This window comes from Sarcophilus harrisii, chromosome 2 (genome assembly GCF_902635505.1).
Source record: "Sarcophilus harrisii chromosome 2, mSarHar1.11, whole genome shotgun sequence".
In the NCBI taxonomy this organism is placed as follows: Eukaryota; Metazoa; Chordata; class Mammalia; order Dasyuromorphia; family Dasyuridae; genus Sarcophilus; species Sarcophilus harrisii.
In genome coordinates this window covers 89,789,240-89,816,867 of record NC_045427.1, presented here as the reverse complement: position 1 = coordinate 89,816,867, position 27,628 = coordinate 89,789,240, and the positions used below count along the sequence as shown (strand labels likewise).

General features: G+C 36.3%; 1 protein-coding gene across 1 annotated transcript in view; it reads left to right on the top strand.

Annotated features, from left to right (window-relative positions):
* The window catches only part of FSHR (follicle stimulating hormone receptor), a 229,042-nt gene extending 202,258 nt beyond the window's left edge, over positions 1–26,784 (top strand). The window contains exons 9-10 of the mRNA XM_003758290.3: positions 20,770–20,955; positions 25,315–26,784. Of these exons, the coding sequence (XP_003758338.1) occupies positions 20,770–20,955; positions 25,315–26,545 (1,417 nt within the window). The 3' untranslated portion in view covers positions 26,546–26,784. The remainder of the gene's footprint in view (positions 1–20,769; positions 20,956–25,314) is intronic.
* Positions 26,785–27,628: the final 844 nt, after the last annotated feature.

The window sequence follows — 27,628 nt, the reverse complement described above, 5'->3', positions numbered from 1 at the left end:
TAAAGGAGAAGGGAATAATTCTAACCTACCTAGGCATTTGATAGTAATGAAAAGCCAAAGCATTGTCAATTCATGGGACTAGACATTCAATTACTCTATGTCTCAGTGAATTCTAAGACAATAGGTTGTTGGGCTGCCGACCCAATTAACTTCAACCAATGGAGTGAGCAAGTCAGCCTACCTGAAGCAATAAGGCATTCTAAGGAAGGATTGAAGGTGCCTTATTCCAAGTGATACCAACCACTGCTACTGCCTTAACTACTACCTACCCTCAGATCTCGGTAGAGACAGCCCAGGACCCTAAATTTAAAAGCCGCCAAAATAGTAGTTCCTCCTAGGATCATCAGCTGCCCTTCTAGGCTAATCCTCACAGCCATCATTCATGGCTAACAATCCCCCTGAAGAAGAAGCTCTATATCCTTACTATAATTAAAACCAAATATTGATATAGCAAGTAACCAGCATAGCTAAGTAGCAAGGTACCATGACAGGGAAACAGAAAGCAATGTGGGTCAGGAATGGTGAATCAAGACTACCATAAAACCTCACAACCAAGTGAAGATAATGAAGTATCCTGAGTCTAAGAATCCCACAAATAACAGCAGCCTCGTGGCCACCAGTCCTGCTTCCTGAATGAATCTTACAATCCTCATCTAAGAAAGTAATCCTCATGGAAATGAAGCCTGAAAACTCCCTCCACAGATGGTATAACCCCAATCTCTTCAGCATCCACAGCTACTGAAGATTCAACAAGGACATTCTCAGAACCAAAGTTTTTGACATTTGGTCCAATATCTGAAGTGGAATTGCTTGACCAAGGGAATAATCTTTTAAAATATGAATTATCATCTACTCAGGTACTCTACTCTTAGGATCACAGAATTTTTCCATGTGATTACTGCTGAAATCTTCATATATGTCACCTCTTGATAGAAAGTGAGCTCTTTGGGATCAGGGATTTGAATCTTCAGTACTTTGCACATAATATAGACTTAATGAAAGCTTTTCCTAGTCATTCATTCATTATCTTAAAGTGGCCAGGGTTAAGGAATATTAAACCAGTAAGAACTGGTTACTAACCAAATGAAAAAGAAAAACTTGGGAGTTTCTGTTTTTCAGTTGGTTTTTAACCTCCTTCAGTCTTTCAGAAGGTAAACATCACAGACTGGAGTTACATTTGAAATAATGTGCAAAGATTGCCTCAAACACCCACTGTCCATTAAGAGTTAGAAGACATCTAACTTCATAACAGAAAAGGTCATGGTGGCAGAAACATTCATGGGTATTTTAAAAAAAGAAAAGCTCCAGACTTAATTCAGAAAATGGAAATAACAAACCCAAAGATTAAAGCCTAGACAAATTGCAGTTTATTAAAAATGTCATTTATTACTTAGATGTCTTAAATTCATGCCTGGGGTCCAGGGACCTCAGAATTTGCCTGGAGCAATAAAAATGAGACCATTAAAATTACATTCTAGTGATGAAAGTTCAAAATCTCCTTTCACCTAAAACAAGAAAGGTGATAGAGATCCAAATTCAGGAATTGCAATAAAATGTCTCATCAATAGGCAAAAAATTGTGGGTCAGTAAACCAGACAGGCCTCAACATCCAAGGTCCATGTCAGTCAATGCCTTCCTTTGTGCCTGAAACAAATAAGGACTTTGGTGAGGATTAGCAGGATGTCAGAGGCTAAAACCTATAAAAGGAACTTCACATCCTATTGAAAAGGAGGATAAACAGGGCAGGAAGCCCCAGGCTTCAGTCTTTGCCCTCTGTCTTCTGATAGTAAGGTTAGAGGATGGAGGAAAAACCTCCCCCTAAAAGATCATTATACAGTTCATAGGCCAGTTATTTCCTACTAGCTATATTTCTGGATTTGACTTTACCATAATCATCACCCTTCATCTCACTGAGAACTTTTCTTCAATGTCTCTTCTTCCTCCGGTATCTTCTAAACTTTTTTGGCGTATATTATTTTTCCCATTTGATTATAAGCTTTTTGAGGACATGGACTATCTGTTTTTTATTTATAACCTCAGAGTTTAGCAGAATTCCTAACACATAAACATTTAATAAACATTTCTTGAATTGAATTGAATTATGCCCATGTTGGCTAGTCCTCACACCATCTTAATTGCTCTTTTCTTGACATAATCTAGCTTAAATGGTGCTAAAATGTGGAATTTAGCATTTCATCAAGCTATAAAAAAAATAAAGTACAAAAGTAGTCATAATGATAGTAATGATGATTAGTATCATTATCAGAAACAGCTAGATTTAGATGGACTGAGCACTGGATCTGAAGTTGAGATCCAGTCTCAGATAACTTACTAATGGTATGTATTCATATTGTCATTGCACAATTTTTCTTTGGTGTTTGCTTTGCCCAAATATTGGAGTTATTTGAAGATGTTACAAATCTGAGAGGGACAGTTTGTATACTCAGTGACAAAATCAATATCTAGATAGATCCCTCTAACTTAGCACAATGATAAAGTTTCCCAGGGACAAACATGAAGAAAATTGTACACTTAAGTTTGAAAAATCAGCTTCACAAATGCAGGATTGGGAGGCAGCACTAGATCATAGTGGAGGGAAATTCTGATGTTTTAATTAATCATCTACTTAAAGATAATCAACAATGTGTGATAGTTAAAAAGACAAATGCCTAGGCTAATTGAAAGTCAGAGTATCCAAATAAGGGAGGTGATAGGGCCATTGGTGAGACAGCTAGATAAATAAGATGATATTTTTAAGTAAGACAATATCTTTAAAGTAAATTACTTATGAAATTTCAACATGCTATACAATAACAATAATAGCTTGCATTGATATCACACTTTAAGGTTCACAAAATGACTTACAAACATTATCTCACTTTATTCTCACAACAACACTAGAAAGTAGGTGCTATTATCTCTTCTGCAAATGAGGAACTCTGGACAGAGAGAGATTAAATGACTTGCTCAGGATCACACAATTAGTAAGTTATCTGAGACTGGATCTCAACTTAGGTCTACCTGACTCCAGACTCAGTGCTCTATTCATCTAAACCTAGCTGTTTCTGATGATGATACTCATCATCATCATGATTACCATTATTACTACTTTCAGACTTTATTTTTTTCATAGCATGAGAAAATACTAAACTACATGTTTGTACCATTTAAACTAGATTACATCTAGAAGAGGGCAATTAAGATGGTGGGAACCTTAGCTATCACAGGCATAATTCAATTCAATTCAAGAAATACTTATTAAATGTCTATGTGTTAAGAACTCTGCTAATCTCTGACAATACAAATTAAAAAATAGATAGTCCATGCCCTCAAGAAGCTTATAATCAAATGGAAAAAAATAATGTACACAAAAAAATTATAAGGTGAGAAAGGAAAAAGAGATAGTGCACAAAAAGTTCTCAGTGAGATGAGGGGTGATGATTATAGTAAAGTCAAATCCAGAAATACAGTTGGTTAGGAAATAGTTGCATTGTGAATTGTAAAAAGATTCTTTGGGGGGAGTTTTTGCTCTACTCTCTAGCCTTACTATCAGAAGACAAAGGACAAAGACTGAAAACCAGAACCCTACTGAGGGAACTGATGAAGTATGAGTACCAAAACTGATGCAATATTTCAGGATGATGACCCCAGAATTTTCCTACATAAGAGTTTTTCTACATAAGACATGTTTAACTGTGAGAAGATTAAGACTTGATTGTTATCTTCAAGTATCTGAAGAGCATTATCTAGAATCACTTGTTCAATAAACATTAAGTATCTACTATGTGTCAGGCACTATACAAAGCCTTGGGGTTACAAAAAGGGGCAAAAGATAGTCCTTGTCCTCAGGAGGCTTACAATATAATGAAGAAGACCACACGGAAACAAATATATACAAAGGAAGTTATAGACAAGATAAATAGGAAATCATTAACAGAATTAAAAGGGATTAGGGAAGGCTTCCTGTTGATTTTCCTTTAGACCCAAAGGAAGCAAGGTAGTTGGAAGAGAGAGGAATACTGCAGGCATGTAATACGGCAAGAAAAAAAGTTCAGAAAAGAGAGATGACTTATCTTGTGTATGGAACTGGGAGGCCAGTATCACTAGATCAAAGAGTATATGTCAGAGAGGAACATATAAGAAGACTGGAAAGATATTCCATTTTGATGAGTTTTGAATGCCAGATGGAATGAGGTAATTGGAATCCACTGGAGTTTATTGAGTTAGGGAAGGGGTTGACATGATCAAATCTGGAAAAATACATCCACTTATTCTGGGCAGATGTCAGAGGCAGAATGACCAGTGGGCAGAAGTGGTAGACAAACAGATGTGGGTTCAATGTCAGGAAAAGACTTCCTCACAGTTAAAACTGCCTCAAAGTGAAATGGACCACTTCCAGAGCTAGTGAATTCCCCCTAACTAGAAATTATTCAACTGAAAGCTGGATGGCCACTTGTTAGAGCTATCTTAGAAAGAATTCTTAGGCAACTTGAATGAGATACCGACCAGAGTGACTTGGGCATTGAAATTCTATGACTCTTGATCATAGAAAGATAAAGCTGCCCCAAGAATACATGCCCATGATAACTTTCTGGTTGTTTCCTTCTCCCCAAGAGCACAGAAAACAAACCTAACAGGAAAGGCAGCCAAGAATTTCTGACAACTGCCCATATCAGTTCACTGTCACAAGACTACTCCTAGTTCTTCACACTTGCTCTGTCTTTCACCCAACACCTGCAGAAATAAGTTTTCAGTGATCCCAGAGGCCTATTTTTGTAATACTTTTCCTCAAATAGACCCAAGTTAATTAACACCTTTGCAGGCTCAAGACTTTAGGTAAAGTTTGAGGAGAGAAGCTTTTCTGCTTAAAAAAAGAAAATGAGAAAGAGCAAGATTTGGGAAGGGGATAGGGTGCAGCAAGTTGGGGATTTCTTTATGAGATGAAGGGAAAGGAGGGAATGAAAAGACAGCATACTCCTCTCTCACAGCCTTCTAAAACCAAAACTTCCTTTCTTTGATTCTTTGATCAATATCTGAGCTCTAATTTCCCTTTCCTCATCCTATTCTGCTAAAAGTGTTCAATTTTCTGGTCTTTAAATCTCTCACTCTAGGTCAAAGACCTGGTTACCCTATGCTAACTTCAGGTTTAGCATCTCTGGAAACCATTCAACATAACAAGTTGACTCCCAGCAATCTGGGGAAATATCCTAAAAATTGGTTTAATAAATCATTTCCTGAAAGCAGGTTTTTTCTTGGGGTCAGGAAGGAGAACTAAAAGAGGTTAGATAACACCCTACCAGGGGGAGAGAGCAGAGAAGCAGTGCTACTGGAAGAACCAGTCCTAGAAAAGAGGATTTGGGAACCCTGATTACAAATTTCAACCACTTCATTCACTACAAAACTGACTACAACTGATGAGTCTCATAGGTCTTGACCTTGAGGATCAATTTCTGTCTCTAGCTTTGACTTTTTTTTTTGGTTTTGTGATTTCTGCATTCTGAAGTCTTTCTTAGCAATGGAGCAATTGTTATTTCCTTGGGAAACTGATCTCTGTAGGGAAAATTTAATGCATCGCCTTGCTGAGCTGGAGCCAATACAATCCTATTCCAATGGTTTATCAAATTGATTTGGCTATAGCTCAGATTCATTTGATAGTTCAGATTCAAACACTGAGTTATTTGTATGAGAATGATTCTGTTCCATTACCCACAGTTCTATAGATAGTAAATTGCCTTTTTATCCCAACTGGGATCATGAAAGAGAGGTCTCCTAACCATCTGTCAGTGTAGTGTACACCAGAAATGTGCTTTCACTTATGGAAATGATTGACCTGTAATAACATCTTTGCTGGAAGAAAGAGAAATTGTTCAAATCCAATTTGTGGCACTGACTATAACACAGTTTATTAAATGAGGTGGGGAGTAAATTTTAACTCTTGTCGATCTTGACCCAGCAAGGCATCCCTTAATCAGCTACTGTGTCCTATTTTGCTTTCCATCTCGGAACCAAGGGGCTCTCCATGAGCTAATACACTGTTAACAGAATGTTTCGAAATCTCCAGAAGGAGAGATGAGGGGTGGATCCTTCTGGCGCTCAAATTCTCCAAAGCAGTTGCTTCCATCATTTCACTTATGTTGAGCTATTTTTCCAATGTAATCCTTTAAAGCACTTCGTATCATTTCCCTAAATTCATTTTCCATCCTCATTATACATCACTCCCCTTCTCATAGTCAATGATCCAGCCAAATTGGCCTTCTCTCTTCCTCACATATGACCCTCCATATTTCGTCTCTTTTTCTTTGCACTAGTCAAATAGGAATGCCTGGAAATCACCCCCTCCTCACTTCTGCTCTACAGAATGCCTCTCTTCATTCAGATACTACTTAAGCACTATCTTCTACATAAGGCATTTCATATTTCCTCAACAACTAGTGACCTCCTACACAAATATAAATGTAAACAAATAGAGATGAATACAAAGCAATTTTAACTACTTTGCAGTTTCTGACACAAAAATTCCAAAGGCTGAGTTTTTTAAACACTTTCTAAAAATCTACCTCTATTCTCCACTTCACTTACTGGGCTGTGCTATATAGTATGTCAATTACATTTCTGACACAAATATTCTATGTTTTCCCTAATACACGTTCAGTAATTAGTCCCATAAATTCTAGTTTCTATTTCTCTAATTTTTTAATTCAGTTCTCTATATCCTTGTTAAAATCAAGTCATTGTATTCAAATCAGGGATTGAACCTCTATTTTCTGACTGTTGGATGTGTCACTCCTAGTAATAATAATTAATAACATCCAATAATAATCCATAAAAACAAGTAAGCAGACAAACCAGGACCAAAAAAGCAATCCTCAACTGGGTTATATTAAAGCCATATTTATGTGTAGCTAATATTCCCTTATCTTGTGCTTTTGTGCTTTAGTATCAACTATCTTCAGATTTTTTCTCTTAAATTTCATCTTTATTTTCATAATCAATTCTTTTTAAGATATTTAATATGTACCAGGCATATTGCTAAGTGTTAGGGACACAAAAAAAGGCAAAAATGCAGAATCTGTCCTCCAGGAGTTCACATTCTAATGGAAGAGATAATATGAAAATAACTATATACAAAATGTGTGAGAAAACAGGGATAGGCTTGTACAAAACAATAAAGAGCAAAATGAGCAGAACCAAGAGAACATTGCATATAATCACAGCAATATTGTTTTAAGAAAAACTTTGAGCAAATAAGTCATTTTGATTATTATTATATATAATATAATATATAATTATAAATACCCAAATTAACTAAAGGATCTATGAAAAAAGAGGTCATCCACATTCAGAGAAAAATTTGATAAGCAGAAGTATGTATAGAATGATTTTATGTATATATGTCTGTGTGTAAATATACATACAGATACATATTTGTGTCTCATGGTAGCCATCTTTAGGGAAAAGAGAAGGGAAGAAAAGGAGAGGAAAAGAATGTTACATGAAAAATGATAGCTTTATTTTATATTTAAAAGGAACAGCAAGTTGTACATAATAGATTTGCAGTTTCGTGTGCACTCATCTTTTTCTTTTAATTTTAAGTTATGAAAATGATGGAGGACAGCCAGTTCAAATGCATAGAGTTAAAAAATGGAGTATTATGTTAGGAAAGTAGACCAGTACAGATAAATCAGAAGGTGTTTGAGGGGAAATGAGATGCGTAAAAACCAAAAAAAAAAAAAAAATGAAAGTACCAGGTTGTAAAGGGTCTGAAATGCAAAGTAGTGGATGTTATATTTGGTCTTAGGGATAATAGGAAGCCCCTATATAGTTTATTTGAGTAATAAGGGGGATGTGGTCTCCCTCTTTAGTGCTTTAGGAATACCATTTTGGCAGCTAAGCAGAGGTTAGACTGGAGTTTCCCACTCCAGTGGGAGATTTTAGACACTGAGATAAATTAGACTATTTAAATATTTTAGGAAAGAGATAATGAGTTGCTTTACTGAGATGGCTGTTTAAGTGAAAAAAAGAATGTATATGAAAGTCATCATGAAAACAAAATGACAAGACTTGACAACAAATTAGATATGTGAAGTGAATGTGAATTAAGAATTGAAGATAACATCAAGGTTTCCAATCTGGATGACTGAGAGGATATAATAGTGATAGAACAGACCCTATCAGTAATAACAAAGTTTAGAAGACTGACGGAGGGAGCTGGGGAAGATAAGGATTAAGAAAATAGATAATGAGTTCTGGTTAATTGTTGAGTTTGAGATGCTTATTGAACATCCAGTTCTTGATTGATTATGAGGACCTGGAGCTGAGGGAGACACACTAAAGTCTGAAATTTGGGAATCATTATATAGAGATGATAATTCAACTCATGGGAGCAAATAGGATCAACAAATGAGAAAAGAGGGTCCAGCAAGGAGCCCTTAGGGGATTATCCACAGTTAAAAGACTTGACTAAATGAAGATTCACCAAAGGAGATAGAAAAGGAGCTGTCATAAAGCATAAGAACAGTCTCAAAAATAGATAGGAGAGAGTATCCAAGAAAATAGGCCAATTATTTCCTTTGCATTTGTTTTCTGTTCCACTCTAGTTCTGTTGATTCTAGAACTGTTTTCTAAAGTTTTAGTAATCCAAACCAAAATAGTTTCACCCACAAGTATAATTGGAACATTATCTAAGCCATTAATAAAATCATCAAATGGTGTTTATTAATTAAGGGCCTAATTATACATATCCAGCAGAGTGTTAGGCAGTATATAAATAAAACTATACATTCACCTTCTACCCCAAGAAAACACCCAAAGATAGAGATAATTATGATAAGCACAAGCAATGGAATAGATATATACTAAACGAAGATATGACCAAAGAAATTACCTTATCCTGGTATTCAGGGCCTCAGGTCAACTTATTTTCCTTATATCCTATTTCTCCCCTATACAAATTCAGACTTGTACCCAGTCTAATCTATTCCTTATTCTCTGCATACACCATAATTATAATCTCACCATGACTTCAGTTATTCCCCTGCCATAGAATGCCTTTTTATATATGTGAAATCTATTTACTCCCATAGTCCATAACGTAGTCTTACCTTTTCCACAGCCTTCTATTCTATTGAATATACAAACACTATAAACACTAGAAGTTTTATAGTAAATAGTCTCTACCTGGAAAGCTAGTTGGTCAGTGAATTTAGAATTGAATTTGGAAGACAAACTGAGTTTAAATACTGCTTCAGACATTTATTAATCGAATAAAACTAGACAAGTCAATTACCTCTACTAATTTCCTCTTTTGTAAAATGGGGATAAAACCTATCACCTAGGGTTGTTGTGAGGATAAAATAAAATGATATTTATCAAGTCTTTGCAAATCATAAAGCATTATATAAATGCTAGCTATAATTTTATCCCTAATTTTCACTTTGTATTTTTGTTATTGTTTTTCCTATGTTAAGTTTATGTCTAAGTTATGTTCAGTCACTGTTACAGGTTTAGTTATTGTTTTTCATGTGTTTGAGTTTTTCTCTCCAAATAAACATATTCTAAACAAGAAACCAGTTTTATTCATCTTTGTCTTGCCACAGAGAGCAAGAGAAGTTCCATAATGCTTCTTAATTCACAAATATACAGGTCAAATATTGAAAAAAAAAACTTATCACTTCAAACCTATGTTACTACATATAGGGGCTCTATATGCCTTCCATGTCCCTGGTTTCCCTCCTCTTCCTCAAATCAAATTTGACAGATTAATCTCACTAAAAAAATTGATTTTTATCATCATTAGCCTGCTCAAAAATCTTCAAAAGCTTTTCATTGCCTAAGTCTAGACTTCCCAGATTTGAAAGCCCAATACAATTCAGCTCTGCACTATCAATTGACTCTTTTTCTCCATAGTTCAACATCCTTTACTATACTCAGAAGGACCTACATACTATTCAATGGATAAATAATACTCATCACTATCTCTGCACTCATCCATACATTACTCCTTTGATCTAGAGGTGAGGAGATACTTGTCTAGTGCTATTTCCTATGTCCCTCACTTGTCATCTTCTAAACATCAATAGCCCTTAGAGTCTGGGTTGTATTTAATCTCTGGCATTCTCTGAATTAGTCTCTGGAAGATGATGCTTACTAGAATGAAGCATTTTCAGGTTTTCAGAATATATCTCTTCATGCTTGATATAATCTCATCTTTCCTGAAAAGTCCCTTCTTTTAATCCATTTGAAAGGAAGAGGAAAGGAAGAACTTGAACCATCCACATGCCTCCAGATGAAAATAATGATCTAGCAAAGTCTTAGAAAAAGGAGAATCTGTCTCACAGGCTTCTTCTCTACTTGAACCCTTGTCAACATAGTTGGAATATATGTTGATATTAGCTCAAACACATATTCTCACAATAGCTCAGTTTTCTCATCTTCCTTGACATCAAGCTTCATCACACATAAGAATAGTCACTGTTTTGATCTCACCATAATCTATGGGTTTTTTATTTCAACACTTCAAAACTTTAAAATCTCTTGATTAGAACTGAGACTCTCACTATGCTTTACCCTTCCCAAATATATTTTTAATTCTGAGCACATTTTGTAGTCTTCTCCCATTAGTAAGCCCCTGGAAGGTAAGGACTGTCTTTGTATTTGTATAATCAACACTTAATACAGTCCCTGGAATATAGTAGGTGATTAATAAATTTTGACTGATTCATTGATATTTCCACCCCTCAGTATTTACTAAGACCTAAATTCTTACCTCACATTCTTCCTTTCAAAATCAGGCTTTATAATTTTATACTGCCCTCCACTTTCAAAGGAAAGAAGGAAGGGAGGGAAGAAAGAAGGGAGGAAGGAAGGAAAGGAAGAAAAGGAGGAAGGAAGGAAAGGAAGAAAAGGAGGAAGGAAGGAAAGGAGGAAAGGGAGGAAGGAAGGAAAGGATAGAAGGGGGAAGAAAAGAAAGGAGAGAAGGGGGAAGGAAGGAAAGGAAAGAGGAAAGGAAGAAAGGAAAGAGGAAAGGAAAATGGAAAAGAAAGAAGAAAGGAAAATGAAAAAGAAAAAGGAAAGGAAAGGGGAAAGGGGAAAGAGGAAAGAAAAGAAAAGACAAGAAAGAAAAAAGGGGGAAAAGAGAGGAAAGGGGAGAAAAGTGAGGAAAGGGGGAAAAGAGGGAAAGGGGAAAGGAAAAAGGAGAAAGGGGAAAATGAAAAGATGGAAGGGAAGGGAAGGGGAAAAGGGAAGAGGGGAAGAGGGTAAGAAGGAAAGAGGAAAAGAGAAAAAAGGAAGGGGAAAGGGAAGAAGGGAAGGGGAAAAAGGAAAAAAGGAAAGGATGAAGTCTGACCTCTCCTCAGTACTCTTTTCCAATTCATCATCTCTACATAATATTTCTTAACTGATCCCATTTCTCCCACTCTCTCTTTCTCTGTTTGTCTGTCTCTGTCTGTCTATATCTCTCACTCACTCGCTCTCTCTCCTTCTCTCCTCTCATTAATTCATTGGATGATCTCAGTGTTTCCAGAGATTCAATTATGTCTACTGGATATTTCAAACTGGATGTCTCATAGGAATTTCAAATTCAGCATGTCCAAAACATACCTGATTATTTTTTCTCCCAAAATCCACCTATCTCCTCAAGGTACTATCAAGGGTATTATTATCTTTCCAGTCACAGTGTCATCCTTAACTTCTCACTATCACTCATGCCACATAGCTAATCATTTGATGACAAGGAAGAAATGACGAAAGACGGCATCTTTTGTAGCCATCCTCTTCTCTCTACCCATATGGCTACCAACTTAATCTAGGCCCTTATCAATCATCACCTAATCTATTTAAATAGTTGGAAAATTAGTCTCATTGTATCAAATTCATTCCTTCTCCAATGAAGTCTACGGAGTTGCCAAAAAAATTTCCTGAAGTGATTGAATGACCATGTTACTCTTATACATATTTAACTCAAATATTGCCTCTAGGATAAAATATAAATTCCTCTGCTTGACTTTTAAATCTCTTCCTAACTTAGGGCCAATTTAATTTTCCAGGCTCATTAAACAATACTCCCTGAATGTGGCCTTGCTATTCTTTAAATTGGACACTCCAATTCCCATCTTTCCACCTTTGCAGTGGGCTGCCTCCCATGTCTGGAATGGTCTGCTCTTCTCTTCTGTTTCCTAGAGTCCTGTTTCCTTTGAAACTCTTTCTACATAAAGTTTTTCCTCATTTCTCTAGCTGACGGCCCTCTCTACATCTAAATTTCTTCTTTTGCATATTTTGTCTAGGCATGATTTGTCAACATGTTTATCCCAGGTAGAACAAAATCTCCTTAAGTACATTAATTGTTCAATTTTTTATCCTCAGTTCTTAATGGGGCATACTAGAAGGACCAGAATTTAAGAATATATCGACAAACTAAGCTGCAGCATTTGATTCAGTGTATTGACATATGCTAAAAATATTAAGATGAAAATATTTATCTCAAAGAAAAAATGTAATACCTGCAAGTGATTATTTACATCCAAGTAATATTTTCTACAGATAAAAGTTATAGTAATTTATGGTAGAAAATTATTTTTAATTATTTTCAAGTTATTGCATCAATTGACATATCTGGTCCTTTTATTAAATAATTAAATTATAGACAAATAGGAAGGGATGCAAAAGAAAGCAGTGTTGAGATGTCAACTGAGGAGAGTATCTAGAAGGAATGTATGATCAGCAGTGTAACAAAACCGCAGAAATTTCAAAGAGGATGAAAACAGAAAAAAAAAATCAATAAGATTTTGTGATTAAGAAGTCTTGGTGACCTTTGGGAGATTAGTTTCAATAGAGTGTTAGGTTCAAGCAGGAAGATTGCAAAAGTTAGAGCTCAAGCTGTATTGGAGATGAAATGGAGGCAGCAAATGTTGATTACTCTTTCTCAGGATAAAAGGATTGGGGGGGGGGCGGAGATACAGGTGCTATATTTTAGGAGAGCATTAATAAGCTTGATGTTATTCAGAGAAGAGCACTCAGAATGGTGAAATTGCCAGAAATCACTGTACTTGAGTATTAGTTAAAGAAACTGGAGAAGTCTAATCTAAATAAGGAAAGACTTTAACACAGAGGGTAGCTATCCTCAACAAAGATCTTATTTGCTGATGGGTTAGGGAATCATATATGTATAGAAAATAACAATAATAATAATAGCTTACACTTATATAGTAAAATAAAGTTGGCAAGGCAGTTTATGTGAATTATCTCAAATAGCTCAAGGATTCACACTACAGGTTGAATATATGAAGGGCTCAGAAAGGGTGCAGAAAACAATAATAGCTCACATTTATATATCCTTTTGCAATTTATACCTTTCCTTGCAACAATGCTATGATATGGGCAGTGCAAATAGAATTATTCTCATTCTACATTTGAAGAAGTATTTTCAACAATCCATAACAATGAATGTAGTATATAAGATACATGCTATATAGAAGATTTGTGGAAGGAGAGAAAAGAATGATAGAATAAACAAGTATGGAGGGCTATGAGCTGCAGCCATGAAATAAACACCAGTAACTGGTCACAAACTGAGACCTAGAAGGTAGCCTTAAAGCCACCAAGGCTAATCTCCTCTCTTTACAGAAAAAGAAACTATGGAGTCAGAGAGATGAAATTGTCTTGTACAGCTAGTGTGGTACTTGAATCCAGATTTTCTAATTGCAAATATAGTATTCTAAATCAGGGTACTATGGCAAATGTGCAGCTAAGTGGCAAAGGATATGGTATACTGGGTTTAGAATTAGAAAGACCCCTCTTCATGAGTTCAAATTTAGCCTCAGATACTTACTATCTGTGTGACCTCCGACAACTCAACCCTGTTTGCCTCATTTCATCATCTATAAAATAAACTGGAAAAAAAAAAAAAAAGGAAAACCACTTCAGTTTCTTTGCCAAGAAAATTTCAAAGAGATCATGAAGATTCGGACACAATTGAAGTGACTAAACAATGGCTAGTTGAAGGCATTAAGTTCATTACAACTCCAGAATGGGAAATGAAAGAATCTCTGATTGATTTCAAAGTGCCCATCAAATAAAAATAGCAAAAACAACAAAGGAAGCAAGCTCTTTAAGGACAGATTACAACATCTCTGTTGGAAAAAAAAAAAACTAACTAGACCCAATAATACAAGAAATAATTCAAGAGAATGGTCTTGTTATGATAGAACACAAAGGGAAAGTAGAAATAGAAAAAACCCCTAGATCACCACTTCAAAGAAATCCTTTGTGGAAATCACATAGAAATATTATTGCCAAACTTTGAAATTCCTAAATCAAAGAGAAAAGTTTGCAAAAAACAAGAAAAAAATTCAAATGTGCTGGAGTTACAATTTGAATTGTATAGAACTTTTTGTCAGCTACAAAAAAAAAGACTGCAGATCCTGGAATCATATACATTGGCAATCAAAAGAACTAAGCCTGCAACCAAAAATATCATAACCAGAAAAATTATCTATAATATTGAATGAAAAAAAGAGGACATTCAATGAACTTGCAGATTTTTAGAACTTTCAACCAAATCTGAATTCAATAGAAAATTTAACCTATAAGAGCCAATGTCCAAGATTAATTTCAAGGAACTTAACATGAACAAACTGTTTATGTTTTTTACATGGAAATGTATACCATAAATTTAAGATTGACATTAGTAATTGGGTAGCTCAAAAGAAAGATTTATACAAATGAGATACAGGGAAAGAATAGACACAGAGGCATTAGAGGGGAGAGAAGGGCTCCCAATTCTGAAAACCTACTCACATCAGAAATGTGTTAAATAGACAATACTATATATCTATATATATACATATATATACAGATATCATAAAGGGTCCTCCAAAATCTATAAAGAAATAAGGAGGAAGGAATGGGAAAAGGGTGAAGCAAAGGATGGGGAAAGTTGACAAAGGAAGAATCCATGGGTGGGGGGAGGTTAAGTAATAGCAAGACAAGTTTAGGAGCAAAATTAAAGTAGAGCAATGAGCAGAGATAGAAGAGATATACACAAACACTACAACAAGGAATGGGAGTGAATATATAGGTATCTGTATATGTGTGTGGGTCTGTGAATATGTATGAATTACATATGTTTGTGTGTGTGTGTCCATGTATATATAAGGAGTGAATGTTTGTGTATATGTGTGTGTGATATATCTATTAAATACACATGTGCTTAACTATAACCTGCTTGGAGAAGGTGGTGGGAAAAAAAGGAATAAAGTAAAAAAAAAAAAAAAATGTGCAGTAGAGAATAAAAGAACAACCTACAAGGAAGCAAAGAAAAGACAGAACTCATGAATACAATTTTTCTACTATTATATATTCTTTCTTGAAGCAGAAATTTACTGTTATATATTTTGAAACCTACCTGATGTTCTGCTGGGCATATTACAATGTTCTCTTTTGAAGTTGTTCTGTTTTGTTACATTTTCCTTTTTTGTCTTTCTTTTTCCTATTCTCTCTTTTTTTAAATAAGCAGAAAATTAAAGAGAAAAAAAAATTTTTTCCTAACATAACAATTTTTGAGGTAAAGTTTTGATAGGGTCATGAAGAATGAAGAGAATTCCGTAATATAGAATATGGACATGAACCTTAATTGGATCTCTTAACTGGTCAGAGAACAGAATGATTGACTAGACACCAGGAGCAGAGGGCTCATATATAGGGAACTAGGAGCACAGAAGACAAACCACACACTTAAGAATTCTGAGGTCCAATAAGTTTAGTTCCAGGAGCCAAGATGACAGAGTAAGTCACAAATCAAATCATAACTCCCACATTTACCTCCAAATAAAGATAAAATAATACCCCCCAAACAAATCCTGGAACAACAGAACCAACAAAAGGATGGAAGGAAAAACAATCTTTGATTTCAAGAAATTTGGAAGATTGTCAAGAAAGGTGCCTCTCACTTGAATAAAAGGAGAGCACAGTTCAAGATAGAAAATGAGTGCACCCCAGCTCAGCAAATCAGTGGTAAATCCCTAAGCCTTGGTATGGTGGAGCAGGCAAATGCCAACACCAATATTGGCTATGTACCTCAGCATGTCAGGGAATGGGCGGACTCCAACTCTGAGAATTTCCATGTACTTCAGCATAGTCCTAGGCAAAGATACAGGATCCCATTCAAGTGCTTCAGTGTGGCTCTGGACAAACAGATAAACACCAGACTACGAGTGCCTAAACAAACAGGTAGTTGCCAGTGTTGGACATCTGTGGCATGCTTCACCAAAGCCCTCAACAAAGAGACAGCTACTGGCAGTCAGATTGTCATGTCCTTCAGTATAGCCCTATGGAAACCTAGAAACACCTCACCAGCCTCAGCATGTGCCAGATACCACCACTAAGACCCCAGCTCAACACCAGATAAGCTGTTCAACCCCTACAGCCTTAGTAATGCCAGCCATTCCCCATCTTGCTCCCTCAGCATACCACTAGACATAAGGGTCCCAAGTGCCCTCAGGACAACATCAGTGCATCACTAGTTAAACAGCCAGTACCTGCATCCTCTGGTACAAGAAGCCTGAGACAGTGCCCCTTCCTCTCCAAGAGCAGGGCTCAAATTTAAAAGAAAGGGAAAAGGCCCCCAAAAAAGATGAGCAGAAAACAACAACAAAAAACAATCTGAAGAAAGTTATTATAGTGACAGAAGATCAAGACACAGACTCAGAAGAGAACAACAATGTAAAAACACCTATGAGCAAAACAACAAAAAACAGGAAGTGTTATCTAGCCCACAAAGAATTCATGGAAGAGCTCAAAAGGGAACTTAAAAATTATATGAGAGATAGAAGAGAATTATGAAGAAGTCTTTCATCTAAGTTTCAGTCAGCAAAGAACTACTTGCAGACAGATTCCTTCTCCTACTACCTGCCACCATCAACAATTACATGGGCTTTGGCTGGTAGATCTCTACCTTCCACAATCTACTCACATGCTGCCATCATAGTGAAGTTAGGGGAAGCTTCTAAAAGTCAAGATGAGCCAAAGAAAATGGCCCTTCCCCAAAAGAGATAGAAGACATGATCATGGATATGTCAGAAGACAGAAAAAGCAAGTCACGAACCTTGGGAAAAAACAACTACTGTGGCTCCCACCAAGAATGTGGCCACCCCAGCCAAATCCATCATAGTGCCAAGCAAGAAGTGAGGCACTCCAGGTAAGGCAATTGCCACCCGGGCAGAAGCAGCAGTATCCCCAACCAAAGGAATAAAAATCAGGAAGATTTCCAAGGAGGACTGTGAATCTAAAGGAAAGGATAGTGAATTAGGAGGAAGATGAAAAACTTGAGCCTCCCATAGTCACTAAGATGGCATCAGCTCTTGCTAAACAAAATTCTAAAGATGAGGACGATGAGGAAGATGAGGAGGGCAGTGACAAGGATGAAGAAGATGAGGATGACCCTAAAGAAGCAGCTATGGAAATCACACCTGCTCTATGAAGGCATCTTCTGGGAAAAACCTGGGAAAACCAAGAAATTTTAGGAGAAAGATAAAAAAAGATGAGGAAGAAGAAGACGACAACGAGGAAGAATAGAAAGAAAAAGAGGAGTGTCTATGAGAGAAGCACCAGGAAAGAGGAGAAAAGAAAAGGGTTCAAGAAACAAAAATTGGATGCTGGAGTGTCTATAAATTTTAGTCTCTTCTCTGGTAACCTGAACTTCAACAAAACTGCTTCTGAGCTATAAAACAAAGAACAAATACAATAAAATAAAAAACCTGGCATCACAGACTTGTTTTCAAAAAAGAACTTTATCATATGGTGCCACAAGACAGTTTAGCTACATGAAATTTGAATCCAATATATACATGGAAAAGGCTCTGGAACTCAGTAGCTCCAAAGTGTTTGGCTCTGAAATTAAACTGGAAAAAGCAAAAGAGATAAGGCAGAGGAAGACACAAGGGCACTCCTTGTCAAGAATTCACCATATAAAGTAACTCAAGAGGAACTCAAAGAAATGTTTGAAGACACTATTGGGTCAGACTGGTGTGCATCAAGGATGAGACCCCAAAGGAATTGCCTAGATTGAATGTAAAACAGAAAAAGTTGATAACAAAATTAAAATAGCAGCACTTCTAGTAATTATAAAGGAAAGGGTGAGAAAGATGGAGATTGTTAAAATAAATCATGATAATATTACTTATAATAATATAAAATGCTATTAATATAAATTACTCAATTTGAATTCAAATAAAATATGAGAAAAAAGATCTCTTTTTTACTGAAGATATTGTGTACTATACTTGTAGAACATCACATATGTTATCAGGCATGATCCATTGGTTTGTTTTGCTCAAGCTTTTTCTTCCTGTCTCTTTTTTAAAAAATTTTTCTTACAAGAATAATTTTCTGCAAAGGAGAGAAGGGTGACATATAATTGGAAATATAGTTGATGTAAAATTAAATATATCAATAAAAATAGAACTCAAAAGCCCCTATACGATTAAAGAACAGGGTTTTGCCTCCTTCAATCATAAATATTGTTATTTTGTCCTTCATTTTCAAATATGTCCAATGACCTCAAAAGGTAATGTCTTAATTCATACATAAATTGGATATAAGCAAGATAGAGTTGCACAAAGTCATCAGCCTCATTCTCTCTTCCTGGACTTTAATGAAGTCCAGCAGCAAGACAAAAGTCAGAATGATCATGAATAGTACAGTATGCAATGGATCATCTTGTGTGACCAAGCTCTAAGTGCTTTACTGTATCTACCTCAAATGCCTTCAAGGCCATTGCAACAAATTGTTCTTATCTGCCCATTTCAGGGGCAGGGCAGGGCAGGGCAGAGAAGTCTTCACAGACTTGGGATAGACACCCCTCTAACTCATGGATGGATTTGTGGCTCAGTAGGGTGTCTGCCAAGATGGTTCACTAGGGTGTGGATACTGTGCAAGCTACAGTTTCCTGGAGTCACAAGTGAGAAATAAATGCCTGATGACTCCAAAGGTGGATGAGCAGCCATGAAAAGGGCTCAGCAAGCCCTCATGCTAGAGGTGCTAGTCTTCCTTGAACAAGAAGATTAGATAGATATATACGTACATACATACATACAGATAGATATAGATAATATATAATAGCATATGTATTTGATTTCAAAGTTTATGAATCACTACAAATATCACTTCACTTTATTGTACAGAGTAAGAACTCAATAAAAAATTGTTAAATGGAATGTCTTCTCTCCCCTGTCTCTGATGCTCCCTGATGGTGAGACCTATGGAAGTGAAAGCTGGCCCAAAGAAAAAGATAAAGTGTGAAGAAATAAAAAGCAGAGGAGTAACTTCTTTTTTCCTAGTAAATTTATTTATTTTTAATACATATTACTTTATGTATCATGCTGGGAGAGAAAAATCAGAGTAAAAGAAAAAAACCACGAGAGAGAAAAAAAAACAGGAAAAAAAAAATGAACATAGCACATACTGATATACATCCAGTCTCCTTATTCTTTTTTCTGGATGCAGATGATATTTTCTGACCAAATTCTATTGAGATTGCTTTGGATCACTGAACCACTAAAAAGAACCAAGTCTTTCATAGTAGATCTTTTTGCTGTTATTGTGTACAATGCATTTCTGGCTCTGCTTGTTTTGCTCAGCATCAGTACATGTAAATCTTTCCAGAACAAGCCAACGCTTCTAAAACAGTGTAGGTCATGACTTCATATGGGTCCCATAACTTAATGTGGGGGTTGTAAAAAAAAATTTGGCAACAATAAAAGATTTCTCAGTGAAATGACCAAAAACTAATTCAAAATCTAATGGATAATGAGTCCAAGGTATTTCTTGCAGCACTTGTCTGCTTGTCTGTGTTGTGTCACCAGACTTCATTATAACCTTGGTTCTGAATATACAACATACACACTTTGCACTACACATGGGTGAATGCTGCCAGAAACACCTGGGCTCAGATTCAAGATGAAGTCATGTAAAAATTTCTTGAATGAAAAGGAATTGTGACTGGAAAAAATTTAAGAAGTCCTGCTCTAGGCAATGACAAGAGCATTGCAAAATCATAGAGAAAAGAATGTGCAAAATATGTTCAGAAACTGGTCAGGCTCAGGATCCTTCTGGGAATGGGGAAAATAGAATACATCGAAAGAGTTATGACTAAATTTCTTCATATAACCCTAAAACACTGTTGAAATATTATCAACTCTAGCTTATTTGTGATTGTTAATTAAAATTGGTCTGGGCTTCCTTGGTCCTAGATTGATGCATTTGTAAAAGGCTACAAACTTTGGTCCTCCTAAGTATAAAACAATTTCAGAACTAATACTGGGGAATGAGGGGATGGGGGTGTAAGAGTAGAAGGAAGATAGCTAAGGTACATCTCTTTGGTATCTTCTTTACATCAGGTGAGTGCATGCTATTAATAAATCATAGTATCTAGGATAAACTGGATTAGCAGGCATAGTTTGTATTAGTCTACAATAGAAAAAATGAGAAATAAATCTGAATGGATTATATAGGGCTAATTTGTAAATGTTCAGCCTTTACCCTAAAGGCAATAGGTAGTCACTGAAAGTTCTGAGTAGGGAGCAGACAATGAGAAAGTAATACTTTAGAAAAACCATTATGTACAAAATAATCCAAGGTAAGGGAACCAGTCCAAAACTTCCCCCTGTACTTTATGTAGATATTTTGTGAGCATTTCTGGTCTTTCACCTTCTAAGCAAGATATCCTAAAATCTTTCCTTTAATCCTGCTCTTCTCCTTCTCAATTTCTGCTTAAAGAGATATTTCCAGGACCAGGATCCATTCCCTCCCTAGCGATGGCTTGAAAAATCTTAAGAAACTGAAGGCCAAGTCAGCTTACAACTTTAAAACTCTTCCCAACTTGGAAAAGTTTGCTGAGCTAGTGGAAGCCAACCTCACCTATCCCAGCCACTGTTGTGCCTTTGCAAACTGGAGACGGCAAGCGTAAGTCATGCCCTTATTTTTCATTCAATCTTATTTGGTAATTTCTGGGGATATTGATAGATCCAATCAGTCCATTAGGGACATCTACACCAAAGCATATACAGGCTGTCACGGAAATGCCTTTTCTTCCTGATGTCACCACTTGGAATCTGTCATTTCATCTTCCCTTTTGTTTGCTGCTTTCTTGAGCTGTCCTCATTATTCCCCCTTGTTCCCCCCACATACACACACACACACACACACACACACACACACACATATCTCACAAGCCCAGATTGATCAATGGCCAAGGAGAAAGGAAAGGAGGAACTTTTTAAAAAATGGAAGAGAGATGGGAAAACATAACAAGAGTTCCCGGAAATCTTTGCCAGGTCACTCAGGTTCCCAGCCTTTGGAAAATGCTGCATTTATATACATGTAGATTTATCTTTTTAATCCCAAATCCAGTGCCTTTGACTACTCACTATGGGTTTCAGTTTATTACTACTGAGGATCATTTCTGTGAGAACTCCAAGAGAAGAGAAGTCCAAACATAAATACCCAAACAAACCATATACAGAGTTATACACCCAGGCAAATTCATGCACAGCCATGAATGAAATGTCCTCAAGTCCTGAAGTGTTTTTAAAATGACTTAGAGCAAAGATGAGATCCACTTAGAGCTAGGCTGAAGCCCACTTAGATGATTTGCAGATAAAGGGTTTCTTTTCCAAAAGAACCATTAGTATGCATTAAGGGACCATATTCAGTCAGCCAGTACTTTGGAGATTAACTCAAGACCAATCACAACTCCTCTCTGCAATTAGAATTCATAAGGGCCCAGACCTGGGCAGAAGGGCTGCCTTTTTCTTATTAGAAATAGAAATTCCTACCAGGCCAAGAAAGATACCAATTAGCCTACAAGTCCCTGAAACTGAAATCCCCCCAGGAGAAATCTCAAAGGACATTAAGATCACCACAAGAGCAGGTGGCTCAGAGATGTTCAGAGCATTGCCTGGAATGTTGCCAACACTGCAAACATGTATCATTTTATTGTTGTTGCTGGGATGATTCCAGTTTTCTTGTTGCTCAGTTGTTTCAGTTGGGCACAATTTTTCACAGCCCCATTCAGGATTTTCTTTACAAAGATACTGGAGTGGTTTGTCATTCTTCAGCTCATTTTACAAATGAGTAAACTGAGGCAAATAGGCTTAAGCAACATTCCCAGGGTCACAGAGCTAGTCTGAGGCAAGATTTAAACACATCCTGACTCCACAACCAGCACTACCTAACACTCCTGTTCTGGTCTTAATGCATCATAGCAACTGAGGCTATAACCAGGTGCACTGTGGTTTTGTCAAAGAACTTTTTTATCCTTTTTGGTCCAATTCCAGGTTCTCTTGTTCCATGAAGCCTTCCAAATCCAAAATGGGCTCTCCCTTTAAATTCCCATAACACCTGTTTATCATATACTATTGAAACACAGACTCATTTCCTATTATGTTTCTATTAAGCACTGGTTACTTAATTCTCATAATTAATTTACACATCTTTTATAAATTGATTAATTTCTGTAGTTAACAGGAATTCTCTCTCACTTTTTTTTTCCATTTTCTACATGTCAGTTATTTAGCATTCTTTAAGAGAATGCAGGTTGTGATATGAAAAACTTTCTTGCTTCTAAAAAGACTTGCCCTGATTCAAAGAGTGGTTCTCTTTGAGCAGAGGAAAAGGTTTACTTGCCTTTGTACTTTTCAGAAGGTAGTATTCTCTTCTGGGCTTGCTTTTGGCTCAAAGCAAGCCATACTTCACTGACAATCCAGTCCAAGTACCCTGGGGTACTTGATTGGAAATCATTCCAACCAATACTAACCAATATTAAATAAGTTACTAAATGCAAACTCTGCACCTCTTCATTTATCTCTGATTGAGTAATCTCTTATTGGGAAAGCCTCCAGATTATTTTACAATACTCTTCATTGCAGCCAGCAGAAAACCAGAAACCTGGATTATGGACATGATGAATAAAGATGCTGCATTCATATTATAGAGTTTCTCCTTTAAAGAACAGATAAGTTGTGAATCATGAATCTTATAGTTAGTTGCTAATAACTACCTTACTGTATTCAAATAAAATTTCCATGTAAGATTTTATCATAACTTTATTGCTGCTTCATAACAGAGAGATTATCTTGATATTATTCTCTATATTTGGCATCCATCTGTCTGATTAGAGTATTTTTCATTTGGCTTCAATACAAATCTATCTTAAAATGTCTCTTTAAGACTGACAAATTCTCATGAACGTTTGAATTAAAATGGAGACCAAGACAGAGAAAATTAATGTGGGAACCTGGAAAGAAATATAATATGAAATCCTGAATAAGCCAACTCCTCCTTATATATGAGTTAGTCCCTAGGCACTTTAGGAGAATATATTTTCCTTCTTAATACTAACACCCTTCCCCATACTACCTGTTTAGAAGAAGGAAATCTTCTTCTAGGAGGGAAGGAATGGAAGACTAGGAAGAAGAAATGGAAAGGCAAAAAAAGAAGGGATAAAGGACAAAAGGAAGAAACTCAATGAATCAATATGTTTATTACCTACTATATAAAATTGCTTTAAAGAAAGTGTTTTACTAATAGGAACAACTTTCATGATTTTCTTTATCTAGGCAGATCAAGGTGGTAGGGAAGGGGAATGAGAAGGCAAAAAAAAAAAAAAAAAGGCAGTAGTAATATTAATCCTCAGGCTGCAAATGCACTAAAGATTCTATAATTGAGTCAGGATGTCCATATTACAAAATATTTCTATTAATATGCAACATTAATATGCAATATGCAACTCTAAATTACTATAAATTTTAGACTACATATTGGTAGAGAGGGCAGTCTCATTAAGAATAACCTACTTGAGGCAACTAGGTGGAGCACTGGATAGAGCATCAGCCTTGAAGTCAGGAGGATCTGAGTTAAAATGTGACTTGATTCACTTAATATTTCCTAGCTGTGTGACCCTGGGCAAGTCACTTAATCCCAATTGCCTGAGGAAAAAATAAAAACATAAAAAAACAAAGAATAATCTACTTACACCAATGAAATAACAGATCCTGTACCAAAATATATATGTAACATATGTGTGTTTATAAAAATCAATGAAATAAACATTTCAATAATTTCTAAACATATGTGCTAAAAATATGTTCTATATTCTTAGGTAAGCAAAGTTTAAAAAAAAAAAAAAGAAGAAGAAGAAGATCTGATAGTCCAGACTCTGCCATTTAATATCACTTCCCATTTTTGAGTATCAGTTTTCTCTTCTACAAAATATCATTATTGCTGCTGATATTATTTAGTCATTTCAGTTATGCCCAATTTTTCATAACCCCACTTAGGGTTTTCTTAGCAAAGATACAGGAGTGGTTTGCTATTTCCTTCTCCAGCTCATTTTATACATGAGGAAACTGAGGCAGACAAGTTTAAATTACTTGTCCAGGTTCATATAGTGTCTGACACCAGACTTGAATTGATGTTTTCCTGACTCCAGGACTGGAACTCTATCCACTGTGCCACCTAACTCAAACAAAATGAGATTGAACTTAAGTGATGGTGATTAACAGGATGGTGGGAGAGAAGAGGAGTGGAATGATGGTAAAGAAATGATTTATTATGAGTATCAGGAACAACTCAGTCTCACTCTAAGACAAACCAACTGACCAAACTGAAGGAGTATGGAGAAGAGGGCTACAGGGCCCATTATTAAAATAGGTAAATCCCATACTCTTCTTTTTGCATATGTTGACTAAATGACAAATAAAAACAAGCATTTATTAAGCATCTATCATGCGCTGTGCAATGAGAATGCAAAGTAAGGAAAAAACAAAAACAGTCCTCTCAAGGAGCGCATTGTCTAATGGAAGACAACATGCAAACAGCTAAGTACAAATAGACTAAGTTAGATATCATCTTAGAGGGAAGGCACTAAGACTAGGGAAAACTGAAAAAGATTTCTTATAGAACATGAGACTTTAGCTGAGACTTAAAAGAAGCCAAAGAAGCCAGGAAGCAGAGACAAAAGAGTTTTAGTCAAGGAGAATGGCCACTGAAAATGCCTGTATTTTATGTTCTTGGATACAGAAGACATAGGAAAGTGGATAGGGAGAGAGAGTCAGGTATAAGAATGTAAGAATATAAAGTAATAACAACCCTTAAACTTGACCTTAAAGTCAATAAGCTGCTAAGGGTGGAGGAAGGGCAAAGGTGGTAAGAAATCTCAGAAATCACAATGTTTCTACCACATATAATTGCAATAATGTTCTTGGCAATCTGGAATCAAGTCATTAAAACTTTTTTTTTTTTTTTTTTTTTTTTTTTTTTTAGTTTTGAGTTGCATCCAATTTGCAACAAATCTTTTGTGAGACAAGATAGTAATGATCTGGCTATGGAGTGGGGTTATAGAAGAAGATCTATGGAAGAAGAATATATATCAAGCCTCAACAAAGAGTTTGACATAACAGAAAGTGAATTTGACTATGACTTATGTAATGAAGTGGTTGATGTTGCTTGCTCTCCTAAACCTGATGCATTTAACCCTTGTGAAGACATCATGGGATACAACTTCCTCCGAGTCCTCATATGGTTCATTAGTATCCTCTCCATCACTGGGAACACTGTGGTGCTGGTGATCTTGATCACCAGTCAGTACAAACTCACTGTCCCCCGGTTCCTTATGTGCAATTTGGCTTTTGCTGACCTCTGCATTGGGGTCTACCTACTGCTTATTGCCTCAGTGGACATTCATACCAAGAGTCAGTACCACAACTATGCTATTGACTGGCAAACTGGCGCAGGCTGTGATGCTGCAGGTTTCTTCACTGTCTTTGCCAGTGAGCTCTCTGTCTACACACTGACAGCCATCACTTTGGAGAGGTGGCACACTATCACCTATGCCATGCAGCTGGACCGCAAGGTGAGACTCCGCCACGCTGCCAGCATCATGTTGATAGGATGGATCTTTGCTTTCTCGGTTGCCCTCTTGCCCATTTTTGGCGTCAGCAGCTACATGAAGGTGAGCATCTGCCTGCCCATGGATATCGATAGCACTTTGTCGCAGCTCTATGTTATATTCCTCCTTGTGCTCAATGTTTTAGCCTTTGTGATCATCTGTACTTGTTATACCCATATCTACTTCACTGTGAGGAACCCAAATATCGTCTCTTCTACCAGTGATACCAAGATTGCCAAGCGCATGGCCATGCTCATTTTCACCGACTTCCTCTGCATGGCGCCCATCTCCTTCTTTGCTATCTCAGCTTCCGTCAAAATGCCCCTCATCACTGTCTCCAAGTCAAAGATTCTTTTAGTTCTGTTCTACCCCATTAATTCCTGTGCCAACCCTTTCCTGTATGCTATCTTCACCAAGACTTTTAGAAGGGATTTCTTCATTCTGCTGAGCAAGTTTGGCTTCTGTGAAATGCAAGCTCAAATTTACAGGACAGAAACCTCTTCCACTGTCCACAGCTCCCACCCAAGGAATGGTCAGTGTCCTCCAATAGCCAAAAACAACAGTGGAACTGTTTATACACTTGTCCCTCTCAACCATTTATCCTAAAATCCAGAACCATAAATGTGAGAAAAGAGCTGAGCATTCTGCTGGCAATAATTACACCTTGCAATCATAGAGTTTTATAGTTTACAAAGTGCTTTTGAAGGTATTGTCTTATTTGACCCTCCTGACAATCTAGCAAGGTGGAGAAAGCAGGAATCAACCCATTTGGACAAGTGAGAAAGTGAAGTCTCAAGCAACTTTACCAAAGGCACATGACTAATAAATAAAAGAGTTCTTACCTAGAATCCAAGTCTCTTAATTCACCATTTATTAATCTTTTGACTATATATTTCAATCTTTCAATATTAGTGGTAATTAATCAAAAGTAATAGATGAATTAGGAATAGAATTTCAGCTTCTTGATTCCTCCATTGCTTGGACTCCTATTCTAACTTTGGTCCTTTTCCACTGCAGCTAACCCCCATGTTTTACTTGATGGATTCCTGTCTGGCTCCTAATACCATTCTACAAGAACTTTACTGAGTGTCAAACTAAAAGGTTTGGGACAGAGATTGTTAATTTTTCTTGTATCATGGACCCTTTTTGGCATTTTGTCCAAACCTTTGAACCCCTTCTTATAATACTGTTTTGAAATACATGAAATAAAATATGTAGAATTTTAAAAGAAATTAATTATATTGAAATGCATTTATAAAAACATTAGGAAAAAAAGTTCATAGATGTCAGATTAAGATCCATGATTTATTTTCTCTCATTTAACCAAGCACCTATATCCATAATCTTTTTCTTTCTTTTCCTCTGACAAATTGTGTTTTAATTGTTTCACTTCTATTCATAGGTTCAAATGAGCAGATCTATGTCTCTTAGCAGACTTGTGGGACAAAAAAGTTGAAATTCTGAACTTTAAATCAAGTAGAAAAAAATACATTGAAATAATGAACTAGAACAATTTATGTTATGCCATTTGTAAAAGAGAAGATTATTCTCAAATAAGCAATTCAGAATGTTTTGATTGCTTATTCATGTCTCAAGGAGAAGAACCCCTTCCTAAATTATGGTCAGAAACAAAATTCAAATTCAAATTATACATGAAGCTTCACTCCAAAGGGTCATCATCCAGAACTT